Source organism: Pyrgilauda ruficollis, unplaced genomic scaffold, assembly GCF_017590135.1.
Source record: "Pyrgilauda ruficollis isolate IOZ18807 unplaced genomic scaffold, ASM1759013v1 scaffold111, whole genome shotgun sequence".
Taxonomy (NCBI): Eukaryota; Metazoa; Chordata; class Aves; order Passeriformes; family Passeridae; genus Pyrgilauda; species Pyrgilauda ruficollis.
This window is the reverse complement of record NW_024509322.1, coordinates 1,295,758-1,315,479: the sequence shown is the minus strand read 5'-3', so window position 1 is coordinate 1,315,479 and position 19,722 is coordinate 1,295,758. Positions and strand designations below refer to the sequence as shown.

Genomic DNA, 19,722 nt, shown 5'->3' with positions numbered 1-19,722 from the left:
CTCTGCTCTGTCCAGCTGCACAAAACTTTTTTTTTTTCTTCTTAAATCTGTTATCCCAGAGGCATCACCTCCATTCCTGGCTGGCCCAGCCTGGTGGGTCCATCCTGGAGCTGGCTGGAATTGTTCTGGCTGTGGAGGAAGCTCCCAGAAACCACCCCACAGCTCCTGGTCTCAAATCCTGCCCACACAAACCCAGCACAACCATTCTGTGTCTGGGCTGTTCATGGAGCAGTTTGCTGCCTCTCAGCATTGTGCTGATGCTTCAGGTTTTAGGTTTTGTATTTTTCACATTCTCTCCTGCTTTAGTGTGTGGGACTGGGCTTCATATTATGGGACAAGGCATCAGTGCAGCCTCTTTGGGGGTGCCCATCCCCATTATCCCGGTGCTTTTCCATTCCTGTTATCCCAGGAGAACTCTCCCAATCAAACACCCATCCCTTGGTGTGCTGAGGGGCCAGAGCAGCTGTTCCTGGGGTTTGGAGTGTGTTCCCTTCACTGTCCACCTCACCAATGGGTTGTGATGGGAGCTGTGCACTCTCACACTCACTTGTCTCTTCGGTTTGTGCTCATGGAGGAGCAGGGGAAGCTCAGGGATGCAGGTGTGACCTGCCTAAATGTGTCTGAAAATCTTCCCACTTTGCTCTGGGATGAAGCTGACACTGATTTCAGCACCCTGAGGAACTTCTGGTATTAAAGGAGGTGGTGGTGGGAATGGCTATGCAATAATAATTTAATGTTTAATAGAATTTTATTAACATATTAATATTTTAGCAGTCTTGCACCCCCCAGGTTTAACAATCTCTAGTATTTCAGTGGTCAGCTGTGTGTTTTTAATGCCCTGTAGTGTGAGCAGAGACGGCCATCAAAAATGTTGCTTAACATTTAATGTTAAACAGTCTTTTCCTGATCCTCTCTCAAATAAATTATCTTTTCTCTTTTTAAATGCTTTTCCCCCTAGAACAAATCCCTCCTCCTTGTAGAACTGCAATTTTTAATGTTTTTTTCTAAACTGAAACATCATAAAGCTCCCATTTGGGAGCTACCCAATTACATCTTACAATAATTCCGTTGAGTGATCTATAGCTCCACTTTTATTCCCTATTAGTATTTGCCTGATCAATGGGCAGCCTAATTGATTGTTGAGGTCAAATATCTTTATTGGCTGCTGCTCGAGTCTTTCCTCATTATGACATAAACCATCCTCTGCTCTCTTGGAATTCTTGTACTCATTTTTATGCACCAGAACCATAAATTTCATTCTGTAGATGCTGGACAAGATAATTAATGTCAGTCACGATAATCCCAATAAAATGGGGGTTTCCTTTTTCGTAAATTTCATTCTGTAGATGCTGGACAAGATAATTAATGTTGTTATGTCAGTCACGATAATCCCAGTAAAATGGAGGTTTCCTTTTTCACCCAGCTTTTTGCTAGAGATCTGTTGAAAGGTTTGTATTTCCCTCTGAATTTTAATTTTAAAATAATTTTAGGCTGGGGTCTCACTGATAATTCAGAAGTTTCCCCCCACTTTTCCCTCTGTTTCTGTGATCTCAGCATTTCCTGGGCCTGGCACGATGGATATCGATTCCTGCTGCTTTTCCAAAGATGTTTCTAACTGGATTAGTTGACCAAAATTCCCATAAAATTGATGAAGCTGCTTCATTCATTCATAAAACCCTTTTGTGAGGCTGCTTTAGCATGAGCACAATTGCAGGGAGGCTGAACTATCACAGAAAATGTGGAATAATGATTTTAGATAATCTTTGCAGATAAATCCAGCTTCTGGAGATGAGGTCACAGAGACCCTCCCGTGCCTGAAAATGAATTTCCCTGGGCTTGACCTCCCTGTGCAGGGTTTTTGTGGCCCTTTTTGGGGTTCAGCAGCTCTTTTTTCTTGGGTTTTTTGGGGTGGGATCACATCCTGGAGCTCTGGGCTTCCATGGAGGGGGAGCTGAGCTGGGAGTGAGGGAATTCTCTGGAAATCCAGAACCTGGCACAGCTTCAGCTCGGTGTAGGTCGGGCTTTATTCCAGGCAGGATTAGGATTAAGCTGGATTTTGGTGGTTTTGGAGATGTCTTTCAGCCTTGTAGGATTGGTGGCTCTCCAGCTTTTCTCTGTGTGTTCATATTCTTGAAGAAGTTGCTTCCCTGTTTTTTTTTGTTCTTTACCAGAGTTCCCTTGATTCATCTGACAGAATCTAAGTGAAGGAAATATTCTTTCCATATCTTGATTAAACAAAATCAGAAGAATTTGGGGCAAAATCTTTGTCTAAGATCTAGAAATATGAATATTTAGGGTGTTGTCAGAGCTTTGTTGTGTAAAATGCATCTGAAAATACTTGATTCATTACACAAAGATTTCTTTTTGGTTCTATATGAATAAAAACCAGCATTTTATGACTTTACTGTTTCTGTCTCATCCCCATGGTTTTACTTTACAAAGACGTATTTCTGAAGAAAAATATTTAATGTATAGTCCATGTTGTTTAATTTTCGAAAGATTGCACTAATTGAAAAGCTGTTTAATAAGAAAAATTTTTGGAGGGTGTGCTAAAATTTCAAAGATGGTTAAACCACAAGAAAGCAACTCCAGCTGCTGTGAGGAAAAAAGCAAATAAACAATCGAGGGCACTGTATTATGCAGTTGTTCCTGTAATTGGGGATAAGTTGTGTTCTGTTAACATTTCATTGAATTTTCTTTTAATTGCAGTTAGTGATGAAGAGCTGAAGAAAAGAATAGCTGAGGAACTGGCACTGGAACGAGCCAGGAGAGACTCTGAAGCTCAGAAGAGAAGGTTAGTTCATTAATAATAACAATATTTCAAACAAACTTGGACTTAATGCTTTTATTTTATTTATCTGCTTACTGGAAATAACTGAATTTTGTGCACAAACTGGCTGTGAGAGCTCTGTGGGCTGCAGCAGGTTTGGATATTAAATCCATGTTCAACAACAAATGAGCTGGAATTTCCTTGTAAGAGCTGATCCAAACTGTTGCTCTAAATCCCTTTTGACCTCTTGAGCTTGGCTTTTTTGCTGCCTTTTTAAGCTCAAGCTTTGCTGATTTCTCTGGAGCCCAAATAATCACTTTGTGCTGCACAGACACCCCAGGGGTGGGGTCCCTGTGACTCCAGGGGCTGAGCAAAAGTACCTTGGAACAGCAGCAGAAATGGGAATTCTGGAGTTTTCTGGGAATTCTGGAATTCCCAGGATATTTTCAGGTACTTTGAGTATGTAAAATACTGTATTAAACCAGTTCACACCAGTAAAACCCTTTTGATTCCTTTCTGTATATTAAAATATTATTTTCTTAGATATTTTTGTTTCAGAGATTGCAGTGACTCTGAAAGCCTGATCAGAGCCATTATTAGCAATTAAAAATTCCTCTTTAAATTTAGAAATTTTGGTATCTAGTGAACTTCTGTGTTTGTTTCTCCTTTCAGTGATTGTTGTAAATAGATAACACAACACACCAAGTATAAATACAAATATTCCACACTGTCTTCCACTGAGAATGGGGAGAAAGGCTCATTATGATAGATTAAAAAAAATTAGGCTGTAATTAGTACTACTTCAACTGTCTGCATAGATCTCAGTTGTTTCCTACCCAGCATTCTGTTATTTAATTGAGTTAGGTTGATGGAGTATATAATTAGATAGGACTATATAAATGTCCCAGGGAAAAAAAAAATCTGGCTTTTCCTTTTTTTTCTGCATCAGCAATAAAGGAAATCAATAAGTTCCAGTGAAATCCCCCCTCTCCTCAACTCAGCTTTGACAGGAAAACTTGGGTTATTTTTGAGCTTCTTGAGTGCTCAAGGGTTCAGCTAAATGGGATTAAAATCTGGAAATATTTGGTTTGCAACTTCAGTGTTTCCTCATGTGACACTTTCAGTACCTTCCAGAATTCACCTTGCAGGGGTTGTGCCTTGGTCTGTGAAAGGGAGGGAGCAGATGGGGTAAAATACCAAAGTAAATTAATGATGATGATGATAAAGAAAGGAAAAATATCAAAAATTTTTAACAGCTGCACTTCTTTGAATTATTTCAAAATTAGCTGCATTAGTTTTGAATAATTTAATTATTTTTTTGCCATAGCAATGGTTGTTTTATTATCATTTTTACACAGTATTTGCAATTATAAAAATCTGGTTTTAACAGAGCATAGAGGATTTTTTGTCTTGTATGGAACAACTGTAAATGATGCAGATCTTTTTCCATAAGTAAAACTTAAGGTCTTTATGGGCTGAGTTCTGGTGGAGGTTTGTGTTTTAAAAACATTATTCAGGTAAATTATTTTGTCTTTCATATGCAGAATGTTCCAGCTAATAGAAACATGGAATATAAGCTGTAGTAATTTGTGATATAAATTGATGCTGTTGGAAAACAGAACAAACCCTGAGCTCTACATTTAAGCTTCCTGACCGTGCACTTGTGATTTATTAACAATTTCATTTCATAACCTACTAATTTTAAGACAAGTCCTGTTGGGATATGAAATAAAAATCAAAGTTTTTACCTCCACATTCATGTTCTACCACGGATGATGTATTTAACATGTTTGTATTCTCACTTCTTTCTCTAAACCAGGGTTTTTCCCCAATATTTCAATGAAATAACATTTCAACATAAAAATATCTGAAACTTTGGACTGTTTGTTGTCTGATTCCAACTGCCTAATAGCTGATTTTGGTGCTTGCTGTGAGCAGTGTATGAGCACATTTGGGTTTGATTGCAAAATTTCTACTCAGTTCAGACTGTGAAGGGAAGAAATCTTAATTTGAACTTCTAGATAAATTATTTATTCACACATCCATACACAGTACAGATGGGCTGCTCTATCTAAAGTAAAAATCTGTGCTTATTTTGGAGATTAGAGCTGAAGAATGACTCTTAAATTGTATTTTAATGCCATCAACTCTCTAACAATATATGAATTACAGCTTCTATTTAACAGGACTTGGATTAATTAATAAAATAGTGATTTAGACCCACCTTAGAATATATTTCCAAAATTCTGCATTGATTCCACGTTACTCTTCCTTGTACTCAACCCAACTGTTGTTCCTCACTTTGGTTTTTGAACGTTTTGAAATATTTCATCTGAAAAGCGTTTTGATTTTGGAAAGTTCCTTTAGAAAATTGATGATCATTGATTGACAACAGAATTTGTAGAGTTTGCAATAGTAACTGGGAGCAGTTAATGGGACAGAGCTGCAGTCTTAGGGTGATACTCAAGGGAACGTAAAAATGAGAGGGTGGACAGAAAAACTTGAGCTTGACAGTGGTGACAGGTAATAAATGATAATTAAGAGAAGAAGTCTTAATAATAAATAAGAGAAGTCCACACAACTCAATGGACCAGTGGGTGATAATTTCAATTTTGCCTTTTCTCTTCTTATTCTAGACAAGCTCAGCAACGTTTAGCATTTTTTTCTAATTTCCCAAGAAAATGAGGAAATTTTTAATGTCATGGCTTTGAGAACAGGCACTGGGGAAATAAGTAAATTTTCTTCTCCCATCAGAGAGCAGAGTGGAATTTATCCACTCCATCCATTAACTTTGTCCTTGGATACAAAGCTGTTCATTTGTTGGGCTCCACGGTACTGATGGTGCTCAGTAAATCTGTTTTTCAAGTTTGCTTTAAATGAAAAGTGCAGGCAGAGTAAAAAGTATTTTGAGACAGCAAAAAGAACAACTTCTATCATCAGCATAATGATAAAATTTTAGATACTGCCAAGCTCATCAGAGTGCTGGATTCCTCCACTAAAATATACAAACCACTGCTTCAGAGGCAAGTGATGGATGTGATTTCCCATGGAAATTGAACGTTCCTGAATGATGACTTGCCTTTTTTCCCCCCTGAAAATCAGAGAAATATCAGTCTTTTTATTTTGCTAATCATTTAGCTCAGGCTAATTATATTTGGGCGGGGTTCAGTTTCTTGCTTGGCGAGTGTTTCCCAGCTTCTGCTTTTTAAATATGATTTGGCAAGGGGCAAATATTAATTTTATGTAGAATGAGGTGTTTTTGCAAGCTGCTGTGCATGGCAGTGCCTTCAATAGTGCAGGAAGTATATTTTGTTCAAGTCTTCAATATATTCATCCCTGGAATTGTGTTGGTGTGCCAGAAATCTGTCCCTGCAGTTTGATTGGGACTGTCCTGTGACGTGCTGTGATTCCAGGGCTTGTTTCTTAGAGGAAAACTTCTGCTGGAAGGAGGAATTTTAAGGCTGGAAAAGGCTTAAAAATAGACTTTGGTTTGTTTTGGTGGCCCTACAGCAATTCTGCTGACAGCTCTGCTCTAGAAGTGTTTCAGGTGTCACAGAGGAGGGGAGGAGAAGGATCCAGGGGGAGCTTCCAGCACATTCCAGGGCCTGCAGGGGCTCCAGGAGAGCTGCAGAGGGACTGGGGACAAGGGATGGACAGGACACAGGGAATGGCTCCCAGTGCCAGAGGGCAGCCATGGATGGGATCTTGGCCATGAGGAATTCCTGGCTGGGCTGGAATTGCCAGAGCAGCTGGGGCTGCCCCTGCATCCCTGCAGTGCCCAAGGCCAGGCTGGACACTGGGGCTGGAGCAGCCTGGGATGGTGGGAGGTGTCCCTGCCATGGCAGGGGTGGCACTGGAAGGACTTTAAGCTCGTCCCTCCCAAACCATTCCAGGAATCTCTTATCCAGGTAGGAATGCTTGGCTCCTGCCCTGGGCGGAGCATCTCCCCATGGGATGCTGGAATTTGATCAGCCCTGCAGGGACACTCAGTGGCCATGGACAGCAGAGATCTCCTGGAGGGAGGATTGGCTGTGGGAGAGATAAAGAAAACTGAACTGTGAACAGAGAGAGCTGCCCCAGCTCTGACAGATGGGAAATAGAGCATGCACCTCCACTAACATCTTTCAACCTGAGACAGATTCCCTGGGAATGAATTGTTGGATTCTGTTCTCCGTGGCTCACTGGGCTCCAGAGGATGTGACATTTTATCTGTAATCAGCTGGACAACTGATTGCAGCTTCTATTTGTGCCATCCTCATCTGTTTGGAGGAATCTTTCTAAACTGTAAATGAGCTTTGACTCCACTCTGGTGCACAGAGTTGCTCTGTGATGGGTTATTAAAGTTGTAACCATTAGATTTTTTATTTGTTGTTCTGTTGTGCTTCAAGGAGGGTCTGGAGATAACTGATCATCACTCTGGGGTTTCACTGATGCTCTGAGAGCTTCCCCAACCTTTTTTTTTTTTTTTCTGTCGTGTCTCAGCAGTACATTGCATAAATGATGAGCTCTTAGTAAACCTGGAGTAAAGAGCTGGTGCAGAACAAATTCACCAGTGAAATGTAAAGTGAGAGAAGAATGAAGAAGAGTATTGGACAAGAAGCCTTTGGGAAACTGCAAACCAAAATTGTTATATTAAAATCAATACTGGGGCTTGACCTTTCTGTGCTTGTGGATACTCTAAAACTTCCTATTGATTTCTGTTGTAATGACATGTTTATTCCAGTTTCCTGGCACAGGTGTGGAGAACAAGAGGGAAAATAAAATTATGGATTTCTTTACAATATTCATTTTATATTTCAGTGAGTTAAAGATATGAGGAGCATCTTAATGTACCTTTAGTTTATATGGAGAGCTAATTACTTATGGTGAAAATTTCTTCAAAGCATTGTTTCCCTCCTAAATGATTTTTTTTTCCCCCAAATAATCAGCTATGTTGAATTGGGAAACCTGCTTTTTCTTGTAGGATTGTCCTCAAGGGGAACAAAAAGCTTCTTTTTAGGAAATAGTTGTTATTTTGCCTTCTGCCACAGGGACCTGTTGGTATTGTTAGGATTAAGTGGGAAAAGAGTCTGGAAAACCCAACATCTAATGAATCGTGAGGATAATAATATTTATTATTAGTATTATTATTAATAATAGTATTATATCATACTATTGTGTTATATCATTATATATTGTATATTCTTATATTATTCTAATAATGATAATAACGATAATGATGATAATAATAGTAATAATAATATAGTTAGAAGGAACATAACTATAATAACTTTAAGACTTAAAAAAAACCTCCACCTTGGAGTGCCAAAGGGCCCCTTCAGCCTCAGGGCTGTGGAGATTTTGGCCTCACATCCCACCTTGAGTTCCTCCTGTTTTTCCTTGCCAGCCGTTCCATCTCTCCAACATTTTCCCCCTCTCTCAGCAGACACTTCCCTTGTCTGATCTCACTCTCAGCAAAAGACTTAGCAGTGGATTTATTCCTCAGCAGCTGTAATATTCCAGGGGTGTGTAGGATTAGGGGATAATTCTGCTGTGTTGTGGGAAAAAAGGGAACCAGGAGGCTCAGGCTGGGGCAGGGCTGTCCCTCTGAGGGTAAAGTGAGAAGGAATTTGGGATTCCAACAGAGGTTAAATCTGAAATAAGTACAGGGAGCAGGTGAGCTGTTGGAGCTGGTGCCTGTTGATTTTTTGGGTGTTTTTTTGTTAAGGTTGGGGTTCAATTGTGAGATGGTTTCTTGTTTGGGTTCAGATGTTTATTAGTTCTTATTTATGTTACAGTCTTTATAAGGCGTGTGTTCTGTAGCATTTAACTCCAATAAATTAGAAATGGAGATGTATTTCTTTTTTTATAAGGTTTTTAAGGATAAGCTGTCTAATTAAGTAAATGATAGTTAAATTATTTTTACTTTTAACTTAATAATTAACTACTTCCGTCCTTTAATGTGGACTTTTTATTTCATTATACAATATCATTTAAACTCATGAAGAAGAAGGTGAAGAAGGTAAAGAAGAAGGACTAGTTTCTGTTTTAAAACTTCTATCTCATTTTATATAGTTTATATATATTATTACATTCTAAAACTTCTAAGTTTTTTTTTTTAGGTGATATTACACACTTTTATTTAAACTATGCATTCATAATTTTAGTTTTATCATTCAATTTTGCAAGCTTTTTTTACAGCTTTAGGTTAAATACAGTGTTCTCTTGGGGGTCATTGTCTGTCAGTATAGAAAGTCTAAAATTTTCAGCAGTCAGGGTTCCAACAGGTGCCTTTTTGGGCAGCCAGCTGCTCTTCAAAGCAGGGAAGTTGAGTGTGTGATTTTTACCTGCAAAATGCCAAGGAAGCATAAAAATGTTTATGAAGTTGGGAAGTATCAAACTGCCTTAGAAGCCTGTTCAAGTTTTATTGTTTTCAGTGAAAAAAGGTATTGTTTTCAGAAGAAAAAAGGTATTTGGCAGTGGCAGAGTTACTCTCCAAGGTTTCCTGCTCTGATTCTCCATTAATACCATTATGTCTGACTCTCAGGATATGGAGAGATGAATCTTGGAGATGGGAGGTGGAAATTGGAGAAAGCAGAGCTATAATTCACTCCTGCCTTTATAAACCCCAATTTTCAAGGGCTTATTTTTCACATGGATTTTAAAACCTGCCATCTCAGCTGACAACTTGGATATCGAGCTTCATCTTGATCAGTTTATTTCTAGGAGAGATGGGAAAATGACTTGGAGCTAGTGAGAGAGCATCCACAAAAATAATCCTGCTTCATAGTTTCAGATTCAGGTAAGAAAGAAGAAAACTATTCCCCCCCTGGCAATTTTAAACAAACCTTTGCTTTCAAACTGCTGAGCTCTTTCATTTTGAAAAGCAGCAAATGAGCAGCAGAGAAACACTTAAAAATAGTAATAATAATAATAACGATACTAATAAAAATTTTTCTAACTGTCACTTCATTTTAATGGATAATTAGTGTTGTCATAATTCCAGGACTGTTATTGCAGATCCCAAGGGGAAGGATATTAAGTTGGAAAGTAATTTCAAGTGGAGTTATGTGGCTAGCTAAACATACACAAATTATGTAAAGCAGTTTTACAATTCTAACTCAGGTTCTCCATGTCCCTCTGGCATAAAAGTGGGAATTTGCTCATCTATTTTGTCTCTATATAATACTGATCTAAATGCACATATTTTAAAAGCAGTGGCTTTATGAAGTGTAATTAAAAATCCCCTCAAACAACCTGCCCCCCTTTCTACTCACCCCTCCTCCTTCCAACACCAAACACTGCCCCAAAAACACTCCCACAACTCAGGAATCTCCAAGAAAACTCACCCACTGACAAGAGTCACTGTCCTTGTTGCTCTGAGTGTTCACAAGCTGTCCATGGAAGTGCTGTTGATAAATTGAATTAATTGGAGTAAGTTGAGTAGATAACTGAGATTTGAAACGAGTGTCTTAGATCTTCTGATCAAGGAGTGGCACATAAAATCACGTGGCATTAGCAGGGATTTTTCCTTTGACAGATGTTAGGCTGGGGTTGGAAGGCAGCTGGGAAATGGAGAGGGATAATGAGGGTGTTCTGCTGAGTGGTGTGGCTTGGACTGAGTATTTGGGTGATGTGACAAGTCTGGTGTTTGAAATAGGGTGACTGAGGCAGTGATGGTTTTGTGGGACAAGGTGGAAAGTACTCTTAAAATGATATTTTCAGTGTTTGCTTGAGTTTGAGAACAGACATCATGGAATCATGGAATCATGGGATGGTTTGGGTGGGAAGGGAGCTTCAAGATGTGGGAGCAGCTCCATGGATTCCTCTGGATTTGCTCCAGCAGCTCCAGGTGCTGGGTCCCAGAGCTGGACACAGAACTCCAGGTAGGAGTTCAGCCTAAAGAAAGATGAGAATCCTCTGATCCCTTGCCCTCCTTGTTGCTGCTGTGGAACACGTCCCAAACTCGAGTGGGAATTGTGTGACAGTGACCAAAGATGAGGGAGGAGTTACTGGGATGGGAAAAGGTCAGTGCCAGCTCAGGGATCAGTGCTGGAATCACTTCACTGTTCTCAGTACCGTGTTTAATGAATCAAGGGCTAATTTATATTCATGTATGGCAAATGTTAAGGAGGAGCAGTCACCCTGAGGAAGAAGTGGATATGGAATAAAGCGATGGAGTTCTCATTAAATTTAATAATGTGAAGTTCAAGCATAACTGCTCAGAAGTGTGATCTCTTCCCTCTCCTGCCTACACTGCAGTCACAAGAGCTCTTGGTCACTTGTGATGGATTTGTCAGAGGGTTTTAATGGTGCTGGGTCTGGTGGGTAAAGTGGGGCCAGTTTGGGTCCCTGTCGTCACATTTGACTGGTTTTGAGACCTCTTGAAATTGTGATAAATCTGGGTTTGATGAGCTGCGTGATCCTTTTTGAGTTCATATATTACCATGATTGTAAAGCTTCAGCATTTTGGGTTTGGATTTGGAATCTTGAAATCATGGGATCTTTGAGGCTGGAAATTCCTTTAAGGTGGAGTACAACCATTAATCCAGCACTGCCAAGCCATCACTAAACCACGTCCTCCTTGCCCTCCTTGTTGCTGCTGTGGAACACGTCCCAAACTCGAGTGGGAGTTGTGTGACAGTGACCAAAGATGAGGGAGGAGTTACTGGGATGGGAAAAGGTCAGTGCCAGCTCAGGGATCAGTGCTGGAATCACTTCACTGTTCTCAGTACCGTGTTTAATGAATCAAGGGCTAATTTATATTCATGTATGGCAAATGTTAAGGAGGAGCAGTCACCCTGAGGAAGAAGTGGATATGGAATAAAGCGATGGAGTTCTCATTAAATTTAATAATGTGAAGTTCAAGCATAACTGCTCAGAAGTGTGATCTCTTCCCTCTCCTGCCTACACTGCAGTCACAAGAGCTCTTGGTCACTTGTGATGGATTTGTCAGAGGGTTTTAATGGTGCTGGGTCTGGTGGGTAAAGTGGGGCCAGTTTGGGTCCCTGTCGTCACATTTGACTGGTTTTGCACTAAGGCCTCTCTTGAAATTGTGATAAATCTGGGTTTGATGAGCTGCGTGATCCTTTTTGAGTTCATATATTACCATGATTGTAAAGCTTCAGCATTTTGGGTTTGGATTTGGAATCTTGAAATCATGGGATCTTTGAGGCTGGAAATTCCTTTAAGGTGGAGTACAACCATTAATCCAGCACTGCCAAGCCATCACTAAACCACGTCCCCAAGTGCCACATCTTCAAGTTGTTTAAATCCCTCCAGGGATGGGGACTCCAGCACCCCTGGGCAGATATGCCAGGCTTGACAAACCTTTCCATGAAGAAATTTTCCCAATATCCAAGCTAAACCTCCTTTGGCACAGCTTGAGGCCATTCCCTCTGCTCCTGTCCCTTTTCCCTGGGGTTGGATCCCAAATCCTCCCTGGCTGTCCCCTCCTAGCAGGGACTTGTGCAGAGCCACAAAGTCCCCCCTGAGCCTCCTTTTCTCCAGACTGAGCAATAGGAACACCAAAAATTTGAAGGCAAAATGTTCTTTGGACACCATGGCTTTCAGGTGCAGAAAAATTATATTTTCTGTTAATATTTGCATGATATGAAAGGTTTAAAAGCGAAATTTTAGAACATTTGTTAAGAATGTGGTTGCTACTATTGTTAGGAACTGCTCCTGTCACTTGTGCTGTGCAAAGTCTTATGTGAGTGGAGAATAATGTTTTTAATGAGTGAACAGTGGTAGAAGCTTCAGGTTTGAAGAACTTTATTGTGTTTTCTGTGCCTTGACCTTTCAGATAATTTGTATCCCTATCTCTGTCCTTCGTTAGGTGTTTGTAAAATCAGATGAACTTGAGGTAATTTCCCCCACTTTGCAGACAGGTGAGATGGAGTCAGAGAAATCTCCATTTCACACCTCTCAGAGCTCAGCTCAGCTTGGAGATGTTTTCCTGACGTCTCTCACATCCTCTCAAATCCCTCGTCAGCTCCGCCGGTTTCCAGCCGCGGCTTTCCGTGGCACATCCCGCATTCCGCTCATGAAATATTGAAACTCAGCGCTCACAGACATCATTCACTCATTAATATTGCAGCGTGCCCTAAACACATTGCTCAAAACATTTTGGGATCTTCTGTGAGTCCGTCAGGAGGAATTAAGGAGCTTGTTGAGGTCCAAGAAAGCAGAAATCCTCATGAATCCTCATGAATCCTCTTCATGTTGTATCATCTCCAGTTGGAGTGAGTTTTTAGGTTCCATATTCAATGATACCTCATTAAATTTTTCCCTGATTCATAGAGGACAGGATGATTTTCCTGACAGTGGACTTTGGAACGGGGAGTATTTTGATTTTTGCTTGCTTGGTAATGACAAATGACACGGTTCACGCTTTAGGCTTGAGTGAGTTTATGGTGGAACGTCACAGATCCATCAGATTGTGTAGCTTGGAGACTGTAATAAAGATAAAACAACTGGCAAGTAATCACTGCCCCGAAAAAATAGCAAAAAGGAAATGCTTAGGCTTTGATAGTGTAATAAATTTCCAATATCTGAAAATAAGGGCTGGAAATGACAAATCACTGTATTTCTCTGAGAGTATTGTTTGCCAGTTTTGGATTTCTGTGGATTCTTGATTAATGGAGAATAAACCGTGAAGTGGCCATCAAAGCACAAAACTAATATTTTTCAGCTTTTCTCAGTGTGTTGCTGTTGTCTCTGAATTAAAAGGTGCTTTTTCCTTAATTAACATCTGCAGGTGTTTTTGAAGAACAACAGAAATGGATATTTTGAAGTAAACAAAAGAGGGAGTTCTTGTGGATTTAGAATTAAATTACTCATCTTGTTATTGTGGATAACGGAGGTCATGCTGGGCATGAGGAGAGTCCTGGGCCATAAATCCATATGGCAAAATTAAAAATTTGCTTTTCTTGAACTTAATTAAAAACTAGATGTAAAAAGGATGGAAACTACTTGGAGTGCAGCAAAGTTTTATCAGTCTTTTTTTTTAGAGTATATTTTTGTTTTTCTTGTGATACAGAAAACTCCTTGGCTCTCAGAGATGATTTCTTGTTTGTGAGAATTTTTTTTCCTCTTGTTTTGCTTTGTGTTATTGTTATTATTGCTTGATTTTAAGAGATGTGGGTTAAGTGTTTCAGTCTGTTTTAGATCATGCACTGAAATATTTGATAAATTCACAGGTAAATTCTCTTGTGCTTAATCTTGCATGTAAGACATTCATAGTTCAAAAACTGTACAATAACAAATGCCACCAAAATCCCACATTCCCTGCTCTTCCAGATAGAAAAGAGAGGAATAAAAGGATAGAAAGCAGAAATGTTATTTTGGTGGAGTATTTTTCCTTTGGTCTGAAGCTCTGCTGGAGGGGAGGTTGGAATGGGTGGTTTGATCACATGGATTTGATTTCTGTACCTCCTGCCCACATCTCAGAAAATCAAAATTAACACAAACTGGCTTTTTTATTTGTTTCTAATTTAAATATATTTACAATTTTTATATCTATATACTTTTTATATCTGGGAGTGTCTTCCAGAATTCTTTTTGCCTCTTGTTGTGTGATTGCTCCTTGAGGTGATGTTGTGGCTTTTGTGTTCAACGTGAGCCAAATCTGATTTAGAGGTGGAATGTACTGCAAACATTATTTTGATTAAAGTGACTTCAGGACTAAAACAGTCCAAAATTTGTCTTACAGTGGAGCCTGAATATGACAATGTGATAACAAAAATACTCAAATTCTTGTCATGCCCCTCTGACAGGAATAAATCTTCTGAGATCCCTAAATCCTGGGTGATTGGTTTGTCAGGATTTACCCATCCTCTTACAAAAAAATACCGATATATAAATTTTCTTCATAGCATTAAGTTAAGAGCGTTGAAGTTCTCAACGACAGTGCTGGGGAAAGGCAGGAATTGTTGCTTTTTTTGTGTTGGTTGTGTGCTATAAAACAGTTGAGAAATGAAATATTGCGAAGCGTTAACACAGACTTTAACTGGAGCTGCTTCTTAATGCTTGAAGTGTGTTTTCCAATAGCACCATGAGAAGTGATTGCCTTGCATGCCACACTTCATTAAATCAGCCACTCCACACTTCTTAAAGCAGTATTTCATAATTATTTAGAAGGATTTTATTCAAAAAGATATCAATTGTGTGGGGAAAATGTATAGCCAGCAGCCTTTTCTGCTGCTTCAGCAGCTTTTTGAGCATCCTTTCTGTATAAATGATCAGTGTAACGCTCTCTGTTGTCTGGAGTTCTGTGCTCAAACACAAGAACCATTAACTTGAGCCTTTATTTCTGCTGTAATTAAAAAAGTCACTTGAAAAATTCCTGTGGAATTCCTGGAGTAGTGACAAGTTTATATATATAGATACATACATATATATATATATATATATAATTATTTTTTTTACTTTTGCTTAGCTAATATAATTTATAGGTAATAATATAATTTTTTACTGTAGATCCAGCTGATGTTTGCCTTTATTTGGTACATGCTGAATGCCAGGAAAATGAATTTGTAATGCCAAGGGAAAAACCCTACTGCAGGTTGATGCAGGCGAATGTTTGCGATCAGCGGGATCTGCAGAGTGTTTGTTTCATTAAGCTCCTAGAAGCCACCCAATTATGGAACTCAAATAAATGAAAATTACTTCAAAATCCCGCTTATTTTGTTAAAAACTCTGCTGAATTTCAATCAGTTGAGATGGCAGTTTAGGAGTATTGTTTTGGCAGTAAAAACTGCCCTAAATAAAAGTTTTTTGAGGAATTTAAGTCGTTGTGTTGTGTGATCCTGGTCGCACAAATGAGGGTGAGAGTTGATAAAAAAGAGTTGAAATTTTTGCTTGAAGGTGCTGCCAGGAGCAGTCTTGGATGTAAAAAAAGTTCCTTTTTGGCCTAAATTCTATAAAATTTGAGAATGAAATAGGGTAATTTTCTTTTATGGTAGAATACCCTGCAAAGAAAGGGAAAGGGAGGAAAAAAACAAACAGTAAAATGCATTTTCTGTGACTGAGGTGACCTGATTGTCTTGATCTCGTTTTAAATGAGAGATTAGGAAGAAGATCTAATTTGATGTAAAGAATGAAATGTAAATATCTGAGTGTGGGGGGGTTGCTTTGTTTTGGGGTTTTTTTGAGGTTTTTTTTTTTTGTTCCTGAAGTTTGGGGTTTTTTTGGGTTTTTTTTTCAATGTTTTTAATTTCTCAGAGTTTATAATGTGGAAACTTTTGGCTGGATTTTTCAGCTATTTTATATGTAAAATATATTTCATATCTTTCAATTACTCTGCTATGTACAACAGCATAAAGAAGAGACATTTTTAATAGAAAACCACTTTTAGGAGGTCAAATCCAAGAAGGATGAGGAAGGATCTTCCTTCAGTCTCGGGAAGCATTAAATGCTCTTTGTTGCTCACCAGAAAAAGGTGCTGAGACTACTATTTTGACACTTTTTTCCCTTTTTAGGCAAAACATGATTTCTCCAATCCAAAAGACAACCAGCATGTTTTGACTGTGCTGTATGAAGGATTGTTATGATTGTATGAAGGATTTGTTATATCAATCCTGCTGGAGTAATTTGGAGGACCTTGGGAAATCACTTAATGGAATTTGGTCCATGTCTGCATAATCTGACTTTTTTTTTTTTTTTAGCTGGAGTAATTGAAGATGCAGCTTAATAAACTTTTATAAAGATTCCCAGTTGGTTGCTGCTTTTCAGAGGGTTTGGAGCTGAGCACTGAAGTAATACATCTTGTAATTGTCTTTTTTCTTCCCTACCTCACTTAAATGTATTCCCTGGGGAAGAATCTAATGTACTCTAATGCTGGTACCTTTTACAAAGTGACCCGACTCATTAGGATTTGTTCTCCAGAGCTCCCTTGACAACAGATAAATGCACTGAGAATATTGAAGCTTCCTCTCCATCACTCTTTCAGGAAAAAAAAAAAAAATCTATTTGAAACCCAGTGTTTCATAGCTCCATTACTGCTCTGAGTTCCGTGCTCAGTGTCACAACACACAAGTTTTATTCACTGAGTGTTTCCATGAAAATGAGACACAGTGTGCTTGTCTCAAGTACTCCATTGAAGGTTTCAAATCTATTTATGGCTTGTGACATAGAAATATTGAGAATTTTCTGCGCCTGAAGTTCCCTTTATTAACTCTGTTGCAACAGGTTCAATAACTATTTTCTCTGCTCCTCTCAGAGCGCTGGGAAAGGTTGATGATGGTTCTTCGATCTTCGTGGAGCTTGGGAAATGGATGAAATCCTTGGGTTTATGGTGTGTTTAGAGGGAGGAAAGCACTTTGCCAGTGCAGGAAAGCTTTTAGGTGGAAATTGAGTGCCTGCTGGCTGCTGGGAAGAGGATTTTCCCAGAAAAATGGTTCCATAAAACCAGACTAACCAACAGAGTTCTCTGCATCTTACTTAAAAATATATGTAATTGAATCACTTTTAATGTATATGATGTAATGAATAGTGATGTCAAAACTTGTAACTTTTGTGTATTCAGATTTTGATACTTCAATTAGAAATAGACTTCTGGATTCTTTTAGTGAATATTTGTATTTAAGTGTCATAAGAAGCCAAGAGTAAAAAGCGTTTCTGTGACAGCTTTTAAAGCGACTTCTCTACTTTGAAACTACACTTGGCAAGTAGATTTTGAATTTTCTCTGAGCCTAAATCTCCCTGCACCTCCTGTAGGTTGAAACAAGAACAAATGTACGTTCGGGATGAGTTTGGCAAGCTCCTGGAACGGGAGAGGATCTCCTCAAACGAGCACCTGACTCGAGCCATCCTTCGGGAGAGAGCGGCCACGGAGGAGGAGCGGCAGAAGGCTCAGCGCTTTGTGAGTCCTCACGTGTTGGGAAGGATGGAAGTTGGGCAAGGAGGTGTCACAGATATGTGTGCTTGGCAGAAAGGTCTCTGAATGGGGAATTTGAGAGTGAAATAGAGGTGGAAGCAAGTTTTGATGTAGAAGAATAATAGAGGTGTAAATTGAGTTTGCTGAGCCAGTCTTACTGGACAAGAAAGCGAAGGTTACGTGGAGTTGGAAAGAGGTTTTATGACTTAGAGCAAAGGATAAGCTGACCACAAACAAAAAGATGTTTATACCAAGCAGAAACATACCACAGGCAAACAAGACATGTTGATGTGGCAAGTAGAAAAAAGTGTAGTTATCTGGCTGGTTAATTTTCACTTGCTTCAGAATATCAGAGTTAGCAGTTGGGTCATCTCGGTTTTGATCAATCTTCCTGGTTCCATCTGGGAAATTTGGAAATATCTGGTGACTCTTGGGTGCAGGTTGGTTATCACCTAACAGATATTTTCCATTTCCACTGTAGCTTGTTCATTCTTTGAAGGGTGTACTCTGAGATTACAAAGTAGAATTTAAAGGATTTTCCACCGCAAGAAAACTGAAAAAGAACTTGAAGCTTAAACTGTAACATACTAACTCATGTGATTGGATAGCATTGACCATAATATGGTCATGATAGTAGTTATGATAGCCTATAGGTAATAGTGAAGGTATAGATTGGTTCTTATGTTTTAGATGCTCAAAAAGACAAGTATAATTCAATGTAAGCAAAACTAAGGGGTCTTCAGGCTTGCCTGCAGCTGGAGCTGACAGCTGTAGGTGTCCCTCTGTCACCCATGACCCTGGATGTTGTAACATCTTGGATGCAATAAACTGCATTTTGAAGAGCCCCCTGAAGGCTCTTACTCTGAAATATTTACAGAAATCACAGGTATTCCAAGCAACTTTCTCCTCGGGCCTATTGGTAGAAGAAGAGAGCAGAACTCTTACTTCTTTTTTTTTATTATTATTTTTTTTCATGGCCAGGTAGCAGCATGTCATTTTATTTCGGTTAAATATCTCTCTTTTAAGGGGTTTTGCTGCTTGTTTCCAACTTTGGAACCAGCTCAATGAAAAATTCTGTGTGAAAGATTCATCTCTCGTTACAGCTGATGTATTAAACCTTCCTGACAAGGAAATTGGAACATATGGTTGGCTGTTTTCCTCAGAAAACTGACATTATACAGTTCAGTCCATTGCAAATGTCTGACAGATTTATAACTTCCTCTATAGAGTGTTTGCTTGCTGTAGTGAGTCTCTATTGACTCTTCTTTCTAACAATAATCATTACTGTCTGAGGTGGGAATATGCTTTAAAAATATAAATATACTTGAGTGTGAATACTAAAGAAATCATTATTTTCAAGGCAAAAAGTTGAAAATACTTAATGTGAGCATTGCTGTGAAAATAAATGGGAATTACTTATGTCAGCAGCAACATAAATATTTGTTGGGCTCTCTAAATCTGGAGTAAAATCCAGAGTTTTTAAGGTTTATGGGTTGGTATCTTAGTAATCAATCACTTCAATAAGCAATAGCTTTGTCTCTGCTGTGGGATTTAAAATCAGATGTTCATGTTATTTTTCCAAATCCCAGTTTAAAACCAAACTAATTCCACCTCAGTGTTGGTATCTTTTCCAGCCATTTCTGGATTCTTTTACACACCTCTCTTGTAATGTTATTGTTGAAGAATAATTTCAGTGTTGTAAACAAATTTATAATATTTTGTCATTGTCAAACATGGGAGCAAAGAAGAATGGAAAGGAATTATGACCAAGGTACAACCTTAAATCCTTGGATTCTCAATGTTGTGTGGGAGAGATAAGGTTTTGTGGCCTGGAGCTAATGAGGAGCTGAAGATTTATAATGGGGACAATTATTTGCATAATTACTGGGTGTTTGCATCTCTTTCTCCCTGTTGTGGTGATTTTGGGAAGCGCAAGCTGGATTTCTCCTCAGCCAAATGCTTGAGAAATTCCTTATTATGGATATGAAACTGCTTTATTTTGTTATTTGGCTGGTTAGTTATCACTTGCTTCAGAATATCAGAGTTAGCAGTTGGGTCATCTCGGTTTTGATCAATCTTCCTGGCTCCATCTGGG

At 39.0% G+C, this 19,722-nt stretch overlaps 1 protein-coding gene across 2 annotated transcripts in view; it reads left to right on the top strand.

Moving 5' to 3' along the window:
• The window catches only part of CHCHD3 (coiled-coil-helix-coiled-coil-helix domain containing 3), a 128,456-nt gene that overhangs the window by 20,626 nt on the left and 88,108 nt on the right, over nucleotides 1–19,722 (top strand). For both annotated transcript variants that reach the window (XM_041477435.1, XM_041477426.1), the window contains exons 3-4: nucleotides 2,710–2,794; nucleotides 17,468–17,612. In XM_041477435.1, coding sequence (XP_041333369.1) covers nucleotides 2,710–2,794; nucleotides 17,468–17,612 — 230 coding nt within the window. The remainder of the gene's footprint in view (nucleotides 1–2,709; nucleotides 2,795–17,467; nucleotides 17,613–19,722) is intronic.